The 13,120-nt window shown below is 44.8% G+C and overlaps 1 protein-coding gene across 4 annotated transcripts in view; it reads left to right on the forward strand.

The window, feature by feature from the left end:
- TRAF3IP2 (TRAF3 interacting protein 2) overlaps positions 1-13,120 on the forward strand; it is a 100,681-nt gene that overhangs the window by 6,011 nt on the left and 81,550 nt on the right. For 3 of the 4 annotated variants that reach the window (XR_003681484.2, XM_028494539.2, XM_007109885.4), the window contains exon 2: positions 7,039-7,875. Coding sequence is in view for 3 of the 4 variants with exons in the window: in XM_028494539.2 (XP_028350340.1) it covers positions 7,047-7,875 (829 nt within the window). In the remaining variant the exon portion in view is untranslated. Of the gene's footprint in view, positions 1-7,038; positions 7,876-13,120 lie in introns of those variants that run through there. The other variant, XM_055087548.1, reaches the window with a different exon arrangement.

Consider the following 13,120-nt stretch of genomic DNA (forward strand, 5'->3'; position numbering starts at 1 on the left):
ATGCCCCGCAACGGGAGAGGCCACAACAGTGAGAGGCCCGTGTACCACAAAAAAAAAAAAAAAAAAAAAAAGAACAAACAAACTAACTGAAAAGCAAAGTATGAGACAGAGATGGTATGTGGTCCACAAATGTGAACTATTTACTATCCGGTTCTTTACAGAAAAGGTTTGCCAGTGCCTGATCTATGTGGTTTAATGGAAAGAGGTAGGAGATCTATAGGCTAGAATTGGCGGTGACTTTGGAGAAGCTACTTAATGTGCCCACGGCTCTGTACAATAAGAATGGTGGAGTGAAACCATGTACCTCACCTGGGACCCAGCTGTTTTAAGGAACAGATGAGATGACGTATATCGAATCTGCCAGAAATACACATGTTGGTTAAAAAGATATGGTCTCCATACATTAGGTTCATATAATAGGTTTAGCGTCCAGGTATAAAACAAGTGAACATTGTCTAGAAAACAGTTCTAAAGCCAAATCACTTGTTGTTGTAAAAATAGCCGTTGTTTTTTGAGAGCTTGATGTGGGCCAGGCCCTACAGTCAGCACTTTATTTACACCTTCTTCTTTTACCCTCCTATGGGGCAAATGCTGTCATTTTCCCCACTTTACAGCTGAGAAAAATGAGGCCCAGAGAAGTTAAGTAATTTTCTCAAGGTCACACGTCTAATCGTGCAGCTAGCAGAGAAAGAATTTAATCATGGGGAGCTTGAATCTAGAGCCCGTGCATTTAAGTCCTGCATATTTTCCACATCCTAGAAATATGTATTTATTCAGGGTAAGCCTGTCTGGATGGCAGAAGCCACAGTTAACTGTGAATGTGGACATCATATCTGTGAATATGTGCCCTGAGAGGGACTTGTGCCTTATGCACACCAGGGTGGGGTCTAAGAGACCTGCAGAAAGCGAGGCGGGCATGATGGGAGGAAAAGAAGCTTTTGGATGAACTATGAGATAAGAAAGGTAGTGCTGAGAAGACTGATAGGCTCTGTTTCGAGAAACTAATAATTTAAGGCAGAATGTGCTGGAGGAGAGAAAGGTTGCTGGGAACAGACACGAACAGAGACTTGGAGGCGGCAAAAGAGAGAGAAAGAGAGAATGAATGGGAAATTCTGTGAATGGGACACCAGGGAGCATTGTCACAGGGGATGTCAAAACTGCTGATGTCTGGATAAGGTCTTATCTGCAAAACCAGGCTACGCAGGAAGGGTAGGGGGCAGAAAGGAAGCAAGAGAGGCTGGCACAGAAAAACTGACAGAGAGATTTGAAGAAAGATGCTGGTCAGAATCTAAGAGCTGGAACCACAGCTCACAGTCCAAAGGGCAGTGAGATTCCAGAGAAGGAAAACTGCTGTCTCTTGGGTCAGATCAGAGTAAGAACCAGGCTCACATACACCACGGTTTCACCTGGTTGTGTGGCCCTGGGACTCGCCCTCCATTCCTAGCCTGTGCTACCCCAGTCTCACCCACTCCCACCGTGGACAAATGTCCCCACCCTCTGCTGACCGGTCTTTTGTATTTTATGGGACGGTTCACTCTCTCCTGGGTGGTCTCAGCAGTGCCTCTCTCACATTGGTTCTTCATCTTTGTGAACATCAGAATCACTGGTGGAGCTTCTCCTTTTCCTTTTTTATCTTTTAAGTAGATATACAGGCACTTGGTACAAAACTTAAAAGGTAAAAAATGCTCTGAAAAGCAAGTCCCTCTCCTGCCCCTGTTCCCAGTCACCCAGTTCCCTTCCCAGAGGCATCCTCTGTTCCAGCTTTCGGATGTGATGGTGTGGGCATACACAATCTCAGATCGTACAAAGGGTAGTGTACTCTACACACTGTTCTGCTCTTTCCTTTTTTAACTTCACAGTACATCTTGGAGATGGTTCCACATCGGTTCACACAGCACTTCCTCAGTCTTTTCAAAAAGATGCAGAGTGTTCATTGTAAGGCGGGACCATAGTTGTTTTTTGTTTTTTTTGTTTTGTTTTGTTTTTTTGCGGTACGCGGGCCTGTCACTGTTGTGGCCTCTCCCGTTGCAGAGCACAGGCTCCGGACGCACAGGCTCAGCGGCCATGGCTCACGGGCCCAGCCGCTCCGTGGCATGTGGGGTCTTCCCAGACCAGGGCACGAACCTGTGTCCCGAACCCCTGTCCCCTGCATCGGCAGGCAGACTCTCAACCACTGCGCCACCAGAGAAGCCCCTGGACCATAGTTTTAAAGGCCCAGCCGCTCCGTGGCATGTGGGATCTTCCCAGACCAGGGCACGAACCTGTGTCCCGAACCCCTGTCCCCTGCATCGGCAGGCAGACTCTCAACCACTGCGCCACCAGAGAAGCCCCTGGACCATAGTTTTAAAAAGCAGAACCTTTTTGGATGCGTGGGTTGTTTGTAGTCTTTGCTGTTACAAACATTGCTGCATTGCCTATCCTCATAGCCTCTTTGTTTTAAATATATGTGCATATCTCTGTAGAGGAAATTCTTGGAAATGAACTTACTAGGTCAAAGGACATAAGATCTTAAAATTCTGATAGTTATGGCCAAATTGTACAGATTACACTCCCCTTGGCAAAATATGAGAGAACCTATTTACCTGTGGGACTTAAACAGAAAAAAAAGGGAGCCCTGGCCCCGCCTCAGAATCTCTAGGTGTGAGGCCTGGACATCTGTATTGTGAGCCTCAGAAAGCGCTTCTGAAACAGAAACTCTCCTGGGGTCCCTGGCCAGCCAGCCTCTGCCTTTCCTCAGGGGTTTGAAGTGATGAGCTAGACATGGCTGTCATGCTCCAGCCTCTCCCCGGCTTCCGGCTTCCTTCCCGCTTCCGAGCTCAGCATCATGCTGATAAGCTGAGACTGTCTAGAGCACCGCCAGCCCTGGGGCTCACCAGGGCCTGGCTGGCAGGTCTTCTGTCCCCCTCAGGGGTCATAGACTTCTCTAGGTCATGGCTAGAAAACAGGGCTTTTCCACTTAAAACCAATTGCCACCCGCTGTTAAGGATGGGAGCACAGGCTGTGCCAGGGTTACAACTGCCTGGACATCATATAGAGAAGAGTCTGGAATAAAACAGGGAAATTAGAAATGGTTAGGAGCGATGAGATACTGAGCTAATTTTTTTCAACGTGCATTATTATTTTTTTTTTTTTTTTACAATATTGAGATTAAAGACCAAAAAGTAAAACTGTCATTTCCGACCCAACCCACTGATCTGCCCAAGGCCCTCTGATGTGGTGTCGGCATGTAGTTTTTCTCTGTGACACCCTCAGGAGGCTGGCAGGGTTTTTCTGTCAGTTCTGGCCGGGGTCTAGGGCTGGAGGGGCCCTCGTGGTGACTGCAGGCCTGCCCCACCCTCTGCTGTTCTTCGCGAAGCTCTGAGGATGCAGGAGACCAGCCGCCTTCCTGTCTGGAGCAGAAGAGCAGATGTCCCAGCACTCTAGGTGGTGGACTCACTGTTATTCTGCCAGCGAGGGTTCAGGTCAACCCTGCCATGGCAGGGTGGGACCTCTTCAGGCATGGCCCAGGCCCGCCTCGGGGCCTGACACTTAGTGGAACTTAATACATATTTGCGAGGAAGAGAGGAAGAGAGAAGGGTATAATTTCAAGAACTCTGAAATCCTCCCTGCCACCTTTCATGAGCCTGACATCCTCACTGTCAGGGATCCTTCAAGCTACATGGATCTGTCTCCTCTCTGAAACAGGCATCAATCATTCATTCATTCAACAAATATTTATTGAGCACCTACTATGTACCAGGTATAGTTCTAGATGCTGGGAATACAGCTGTGAACAGAAGAGTCAAAAATCATGCCCTCATGAAATTTACATTCTGGGGAAGGGGGGAGACAATAAACAAGAAATGTACTAGATATTTGTATTTATAACATACATTTTATAGTATATACAGTGGTGATAACTGCTAGACAGAATGATAAAGCAGGGAAGGGAGACAGAGAATGCAAGAAGCATGTAAAAATTTTAGACGGTGACCAGGGAGCCCTCACTGAGAGAGCAAGAGCTGAGTAAAGACCTAAAAAAGAAAGGAATCAAGCCATGCAGATATGTAGGGGAAGAGTGTTCCAAGAAGAAGGCACAGCAAGTGCAAAGGCCCTGAGGTAGGGCCTTTGATTTCCTGTATTAGTTGTCTTCCTTGAGCTGGATCACAAGCAACTTGAAGGTAGGAATAATGTTTTATGTCTTTAGAAATAATTTTATTTACCTTTCACAATATACCCTCTTGTACCTTTTGAGTTTTGTGTCACTTGTAGGTATTACCATTTGTAAAAAAATTTTAACTGAGCTTATGCCTCAGAAGAGGGGGTACACAGCACAGAGTTGGGCACATAGTAAGGTTCAGTAATCATTTGCTGTTTGAATATTTGTAGTGACAAATTTAAAACATCAGAGTTCATTTTGTTTTTTAAAGATTACTAATCCCATAGCTTTCCTGAAAGGTTGTTCATTGCCATGCCAGGTTTATTCACTACCATCCGAGGAACCGTCTGTTCATTTTCAGACCAGTTTCAACTCTAGAATTCCCACCTTAGGATGGACCTCAGATTCCCAGTCAGTGACCGCACTCCAGAGATGACCACATTTGTCACCCTTTTTATTAGCTTCCTCCAAGTCCTTGAAGGTTCCTCAGCTAGAAGAGAATTTGCAACTTTTAAAATTTAATTTAATTTTTTTAGGGAAGCACTTCTAAGGTATTCACATTTGAAGACCCAGGGAGAATATAAACAATTGTACATGAAGTGTGGAAAATGAAAATGAATTGCATACCAAGAAATAGCTGACAGCATTTAGTTTTCTTGCTGGCTGGCTCGCTGGCTGCCCCTCTTACCCCGACACTCCCCCTCCCCCCTGACCGCCCCCCCCCCCATTCAGCTGTGGGCCCGCAGATGCTTGCAGGAGATTACACAACACTCAGCCAGCCCTTCAGAAAATACTTCTGTTTCCTGACCAGCTGAAGAGCATGTTGTATGGCATATCCAATTTCATAACTGTAGAAAAATTGTAAGAAAGAAAGGAAAACAGTGGTGAACATTTTAAAATACTCAGTAATTGAAATATGTGTGTTTTGGGTAGGTCTCATCAATTGAAATCAGTTGAAATTTGTGTGTTTTTACAGGGTCTAAGCAATTTAGGTGATGAGGTCTATCCTCTGCAGAGTCAAGGGGCAGGAAGCACACCCAGCCTAGACAGCAGCCTAGAAAAGAGCCAGCCCGGGGCAGGGGACACCAAGGCAAGGAGGGAGGGCCGGCAGGGACTTGGAGCCTGAGGGAATTTTCTGTTGTGCCAGAAAATGGTACAAAGGTTGTTTGCAGCAGATGGGTAAGTTTGATACCAAGTGAGAGTCGGAGAAGTGTTAGAGAGCATTCATTTGGCAGGGAGTGCAGGGCAGATTGAGGTCTCTTTCTATAGGCCAGGAAGATAAATTTGGTGGGAAACTACTGATCCCACCTTTGCTCTTTGGGGCAGCATTTTAAAATGTATGCTGTCTTGTTGCCATTGGGTTGGGTACTGGGCACAAGAGAAGGGGAATTCATAATTTTCCAACTTGTCTTAGCACAGTAACTGATGGGCATCGTGCCTTTGGGCACAGTAAGCCCTCAGTGAGTGTTTGAAATTCTACATGGATAAAATAGGAATTTAAAAATCCACCCCCCGGCACCACCCCTTCTCCCTGTTTGGCACTTGAGGTATGCTGTGTACGAGGCCTGCATGGAACAGACGGCCAGGATTTTCCTTTTCACTTCCTTGCTCCCACTGTCCCTGCTCTGGAGCCTTCTGCAGGCCTCCCGTCATCACCCTGTGACATCTTTTTCTGTGACCTGCCTCCTTCCTTCCCCTGGAGCCTAAGCATCCTGGGACATCATCTCAACCAATCTTCTGATAAGGGGAGACGAATTTTCTTTCTCATTCTGTTATGTTGATTGAGAGTTCTATTTTTATAGGTAAAACCAATATTACCTGGACTGTGGGCTAACTGCTCTGTGGGCTAAAGGCTAGGTTAGCAAGCCTTGTCCGTGCAGCTACTACATCACAGGCCAGATGGTCATGCAGGCATCGTGCAAGAGGGAATTAAGCCCTCCAAATAACCTATAGTTTTAAGTGGAAAATGTCACTATGACCTCTTCTTTTTTTTTTTTTTTTTTTTTGTGGTACATGGGCCTCTCACTGCTGTGGCCTCTCCCGTTGCAGAGCACAGGCTCCGGACACGCAGGCTCAGCGGCCATGGTTCACGGGCCCAGCCTCTCCGCGGCATGTGGGATCTTCCCGGACCGGGGCATGAACCCGTGTCCCCTGCATCAGCAGGCGGACTCTCAACCACTGCGCCACCAGGGAAGCCCTATGACCTTTTTTCCAGTGCTTTTTAAACTCAGGATTTAAAAATCTTTTTTTTTTAATTGGGCAATAGTCACAGGGGGCAAAAGTTTAAAACTTCAGAAGGTAAAAACTCTCCCCCTCCCCCCCCTCAGCTTAGCTCCATTCTCAAAGGCAACCAATGCACCAATGTCTTGTGTGTCCTCCATCCACGTTTTATACGTGTGCAAGCAGTTGTGCTCACACACACATTCCCCTCTCTTTACTTTTTCACACAAAATAGAAGCATCGTATACACATTGGTCTGCACCTTGCTTTTCTTTAATCACTTAACAGTATATTTTAGAGATCATTCCACATTCGTTACTGAGATTTCTTTCATCGTGGATTCCAAATACACATGAAACAACCCACATTCTGATTATTTCTCCTTCCTCAAAACTTGGCTGTTGATTTTCATCCGTGTCTTTCCCTTGACTTCTACCACATAATGGTCCAGTCACATTCTTTGACTCGCCTTCCAGATAAAAATATCTTAATAAGCCTCAGTGCCTTTGCCTGGAGGATAAGTGAACAATTTTACGTGATCAGGGCTCTGCCAGCACATTGGTGTTACTCTACTGTTAATTTAAACCATATCTTGAATGAGGTCCCTTAAGGTCATAAAGCGGGGGACTCCAAGAAATGATCTGACTTCTGAGGCTGTGGCATGTTTTCTCTTGTTCCAGAAACTAGGATGAACCGAAGCATTCCTGTGGAGGTTGATGAATCAGAACCATACCCAAGTCAGTTGCTGAAACCTCTCTCAGAATACTCCCTAGAAGAAGAATCCGAATTACCTGCTCCAGATATAAGGAACATGGCACCCAACAGCTTGTCTGCACCTCAAACCCCTCACTCTTCCTCAGGAGACTTTTCTCGTGCTCACCCAACCCTGAAGCTTTCAAATCACCAGCAGCCTGTGTCACAGCAGGTCACCTGCCTGCGCACTAAAGTCCTGGCAGAGAGTGAAGACAGCTTCTGGAGGAGACACCCAGACCCCGGCAAAGATTTTCCCTCGGGCTGCTCTGTAGCCAGAAAGCCTGAGGCTGAGTCTGTGGTTGGAGCCCTCCCGCCCGAGCATCAGTTTTCACTTATGGAAAAACGTAATCAATGGCTGGGATCTCAGCTTTCAGCAGCTTCTCCTGACACTGGCCATGACTCAGACAAATCAGACCAAAGTTTACCTAATGCCTCAGCAGACCCCCCAGGCAGTAGCCAAGAGATGGTGCCACGGGCCCGGACCCACAGGAACCGAGCAGCCCCTGACCTGCGTACGATAGACACGGGATATGATTCACAGCCCCAGGACGTCCTGGGCATCAGGCAACTGGAAAGGCCCCTGCCCCTCACCTCCATGTGTTACCCCCAGGACCTCCCCAGGCCTCTCAGATCCAGGGAGTTCCATCAGTTTGAACCTCAGAGATATCCAGCATGTGCACAGATGCTGCCTCCCAGCCCTTCCCCACAGGCTCAGTGGAACTATCACTACTATTGTCCTGGAGGCCCTGATCACCTGGTGCCATGTAAGTGAGCTTTACCTCCTCTGGACATTCTGGGCTGGGTAACTGAGTAACCGGGAATCTCACGTCAATGTCTTGCATCGTTAGACCAGCACAGACAGGTCAGAAGGCAGGGAGGACATTTTGCTTCCTATGGGGCCTTCCGCATGTGATTGGATTTGCAAGGGGCTTTAGAATAACGCTTTATCTTGGCCCAAAGCCCGTTCCGCTTGGAACCTGCTTCTCTAGGAAACTTTGAGTATAAAACAGATTCCTCTCTAGGGTAGTTTTAAGTGAAACTTGCCGAGAGGCAGGGAGACAACTCAAATAACTTCTAGAAAACTTGTTTGTTATCCAAATTCTTGGGCATCTGGGTTTTTCCTTCTTTACATGCTTCTTCTCCACCTTAGATTTTTCAGAGAAAGGGGCCTTCTGTCAAAAAAAATCAGAAGGTGCCCAGAATGTCATTGAGACTCTGAATTCATGCATTACATGAAGATCCAGTTGCTGCTGTGATTATATTGCTTAAAGGCCTTTGGAGGTTGAACCATCAACATCTACCCTACCATCTAGCCACACTTGAGGACTGACAGTCCCCCTAACTTGTTGAGCTGTTTCACATCCCCCTGCATTTTCCCACACTCTTCTCTCTCTCCAGGATATTTTTCCTCTTCTTGTACATTTGAACCAGTTCTATACCTTTTTTTCTTTAACTGCTTTTTTGAGATCTAATTTATATACTGTGAAGTTCACCCTGCCCCCATTTAGGTGTACAATTCAATTTAGAGTTATACAACCATCACTATATACCTCTTTTAAGACTTAGCTCAAGTGTCCCTCTGGCAGTCTCCCCAGATCAGTCCCTCCTTTGGGCTCTCTGTTTCCTTATACTCTGCCTGTTGGGGCACCTAATGCCAGTATGGCATTTACTTATGGACTTGTTTACTTCTCCTTCCAGACTGTAAGTTTTTGCACATTCAGCAAAGGTGTATTTTCAATCCATAACTCCCCAGCATTTAGCACAGTGACCAGCATATGCTAGATTCTCAATAAATTATTTCTGAATGAATGAATGAATGAATGAATAATAAGTATCAGTACAGTAAGCATCTCTGAAAGTGATAAAGTCTTAGACTGAGATAAAAGGTTCATCACAATCCTTGATGTCAGCTCTCTAAGACACTGCTGGAAAATAACAATAGGGCTTTACAGATGAAACATGGGGCTGGGAAGTGCAATATTTTTCTTAGCAAAAACACACCGTATCGAAAGCAGTTCAAATGGACTGACCAAAGAGTCAGAATGTGAGTTAAGAGTGAGGCTAAGAGATGAGAAAGCAGCGGAGCTTCGGGAGAAAGAGCCCCTGAGGTCTACAGCTGGGACTCTGGGATTGGTGTGGGATGTTGGGAAGTCAGGTGATTGGGAAGCAAGGACCTCACTTGTACTTTGAGCACCCAGGGGTAGGACGGGTGTGGTGGCAGAGTTCCTTGAGCATGAATCACTCACTGAAAACTGAACCTTGGCAAGGTCAGGATTTGCATTTTTTTCTCAAGGATTTCTAGGTTAAAAAGGAATAATTTTGTGGGAATAATACCACAAAATACTTTTTTTTTAACATTCTACTATCTGCGTTTAAAGATAATTTTTCTGATCATAATACTAATGTTTGTTCACTCTCAAAGTTGAAATATGCCCAAAAGCCATGTTTCCATCACCCAAAAATAATTCCTTATTGGGGTTTGACATATTTACTGGGTTATTTATTTGCATATATATTTAATATAAAACTAAAATAATTTCAGTGTAATTCTTCCAGCATCACCTAAAAATGCTGCGTATTATTTCATCAGATGGATCTATCAAGTTGTTTTAAAGTTATTCTCTGTTGTTGGACCTTTTAAGTAGTTTCCAATTTCTGATCCCATAAGCAATGATATGATACATCATGTACATAAGTTCTTACCTGCATTTCTGATTAGTTTCTTAGATTAATATGTAGAAGTGTGAATACTTCATCAAGGGCTTTGTTATACTAAGTCCCAAGCAGTTGCCTTTAACCACTAACAGGAGAGAGCCCCATTGTGATAGACAGAGAAAGCATGGACTCATAATTTGAGGGTTCCAGGAAGATCTTCTCACTTGAAAATATTTTTCCTGTTGAACCCTGAAATGGCATCGTTAGCAATCTAGTCTTTGGAGGTAAGCATTGCCCTCTTTGGGCAGGTTCTGTTAAAATGCAAACACTCCCACTGGGAATACTTTTAGTCTCTTAACACTTGCTTTCTCTCATCAGATCCCCTCCCCTTGCTCTCTATATTATTTACTTCTATTGAAATGGGGGAGGAAGGGGAGGCCTAGGATCCTGCAAGTGAAGGTAAGTGATGAAAGGCAGAGAGGAGAGAACTTGGACAGGAGAAGGGAATAATTCACAGAACACGTATAAGCAGCCAATAAGCATATGAAACCAAGCTTAATATTACTGAATTTGAGAAATGCAAAATTTTTTAAGATGTATTTTTCCCAATCAGGTGCACAAAAACAAAAAAACCCTGGGACAACATCTAGTGTTGGTGGGTTTATGGGGAAATGAACTTCCCCATCTACTCTTGATAGGAGTATAAACTGGTACAGTCTTCCAAGAGACAATTTCACTACCAAAATTTTAAAGGTGTCCTCTTTGGTCCACCAGTCTCACTTGTAGGAATCTGTCCTATAGACACATTAAATGAACATATAGAAATACCTGAATGAGGATGTTTATTAAAGCATTGTATTAGAGTAAGAATAAAAACACTAAAATGCCTATCAATAAGGGGACAGATTATCGTAAATAATTATAAATTAGTAAATTATAAATAATTATCAAATTATGTTATAAAGAATATACATTATTGTAAATAAGTTATGATTCATTTATACCATAGACTACTACGCCCCTGTTACATAGACTAAAATACACACTCTGACATGAAAAAGATTAAGGGAGAAGCATGAAGTGTTGATCCCATACATGTTATTTTTTAAAATTATATATGTTAAAGACTCCATTAAAAAGTATGTAAGATGGCCCCAACTGCTAACTGTGATCATGGGGGAAGGGGAACAAGGAATTAGGAAGAGACAGGGAGATTTTTCTTCTAACTCTACATATTTTTGTTGAATTTGCTAGAGCAAACAGGCATTACTTTTATAATCTAAAAAATAGGTAAAGGGACTTCCCTGGTGGTACAGTGGTTAAGAATCTGCCTGCCAATGCAGGGGACACGGGTTTGAGCCCTGGTCCAGGAAGATCCCACATGCCGCGGAGCAGCTAAGCCCATGCGCCACAACTACTGAGCCTGCGCTGTAGAGCCCGTGAGCCACAACTACTGAGCCCGTGTGCCACAACTACTGAGCCCACGAGCCACAACTACTGAAGCCCGCGAGCCTATAGCCCGTGCTCCACAACAAGAGAAGCCACCGCAATGAGAAGCCCACACACCACAATGAAGAGTAGCCCCGCTAGCTGCAACTAGAGAAAGCCAGTGCACAGCAACGAAGACCCAACACAGCCAAAAATAAATAAATAAATAATTTTTAAAAATAAGTAAAAGTTAAAAAGAAAAAAGAAAAGTAAGGGGAAATGAGAGTGTACAGGTGGGCTCAGCCTAATCCACCCTGCATGTGCCTTGCTCCTGGTTCCCAGGGGCATCTAATCACAGGGAAGAGGGTCAGGGTCGGGCTGGGTTTGTCAGGGAAATTCAGTGCTTACAGTTTTTCTTCAGGGCACTGCAAGCCCAAAATATTTATGAAGCCTCCAATAGCAATGGCTCCCAGGAAGGTTGCTGTGAGGATTAAATGAGATAATGTATTAAAGACACTAGGAAAGTGGCTGGCTTGTAGTAAGCCCTCAAAAACTAGCAGCTCTTAGTTATTATTGCTATTATCTAAATGGATCCTGTAGCCAGCCCTGTAAAGTACCCCTCTACTTATAGATCCCTCTCGCTGGCACAGATTTTAAGCATTCAAAGCAGGTGTATAAATGCTTAGTTTCACGTCAGGGCTGTAACTGCATTTAATTGCCAACAAAACTACTTCAAAAGAGCTGTTCACCTAAGTGATGCTCGTGCAGTTGGAAACCATGGCTACGTGGTTCTAGTCGGCTTTAGAAGAGGATTACTTCCTCATCCATTAATGAAAATATAAATAAATAATGATCACCGTGCAAATGGCATACCTTAGCCTTTGCAAGTTAAAGCAAAAATGGTTACTGGTCACCCCTTTCATGTCAAAAAAAAAAAGTTATCAAAGCAGGTGAAAACAAGAAGTGGGAAAAGACTGTTTCTTTCCTCCCCGCCACCCCCGGGAAAAGTCAGCCTCTTACTGCCTCAGAATCCTTGCACTGAAGGTCACCAGACTGGAGATCATGGCTATGCAATCAAATAAAAACCATGATGCAAATAAATTGGGAGAAAAGAATGTATTAAGTCTAAAAGACTCTTATTTTACTGTAAAATTCTTGCTTTCTCTACCAAGGAGACTGAATAAAATAAACCTGTGGGCACATGCCTACTATTGCTCATATGGACCCCAAAGAGTGATTATTTGTATGCTAGAATGCATGCACAATTAAAAGTAAGGAAAAAACAAACCAGATGGAAGAGATGATAAAGAAAGACGTTGCCTTTCAGGAACTACAGCTGTTTACAGCTGTGGGAGTTCCTGTAACAGTTTATGCTGGCCATTTTGTTTTCCTGGCTAAAGTGATTGCGTTATATCATCATGTCTTTTGACAACTTGAAAATCCGATTTTATTTTCTCTCTCATAAATTCTTTTAATACCGTTCTTTTTTATTTTTTTTTTTTTTGTGGTACGCGGGCCTCTCACTGTTGTGACCTCTCCCGTTGCGGAACACAGGTTCCGGACGCGCAGGCTCAGCGACCATGGCTCACGGGCCCAGCCGCTCCGCGGCATGTGGGATCTTCCCGGACCGGGGCACGAACCCGTGTCCCCTGCATCGGCAGGCGGATTCTCAACCACTGCGCCACCAGGGAAGTCCACCATTCTTAATAAGGAAGAAAAATGTTGAATGTTTTGACTGATAAGTGGAAAACCTCGTTTAGGATTTGGTTTACAAATTCCAAGTGGTCAGGGCTTCCCTGGTGGCACAGTGGTTGGGAGTCCGCCTGCCGATGCAGGGGACGCGGGTTCATGCCCCGGTCCGGGAGGATCCCACATGCCGCGGAGCCTGCGCGTCAGGAGCACGTGCTCTGCAACGGGAGAGGCCAC

This window comes from Physeter macrocephalus, chromosome 10, assembly GCF_002837175.3.
Source record: "Physeter macrocephalus isolate SW-GA chromosome 10, ASM283717v5, whole genome shotgun sequence".
Lineage (NCBI taxonomy): Eukaryota > Metazoa > Chordata > Mammalia > Artiodactyla > Physeteridae > Physeter > Physeter macrocephalus.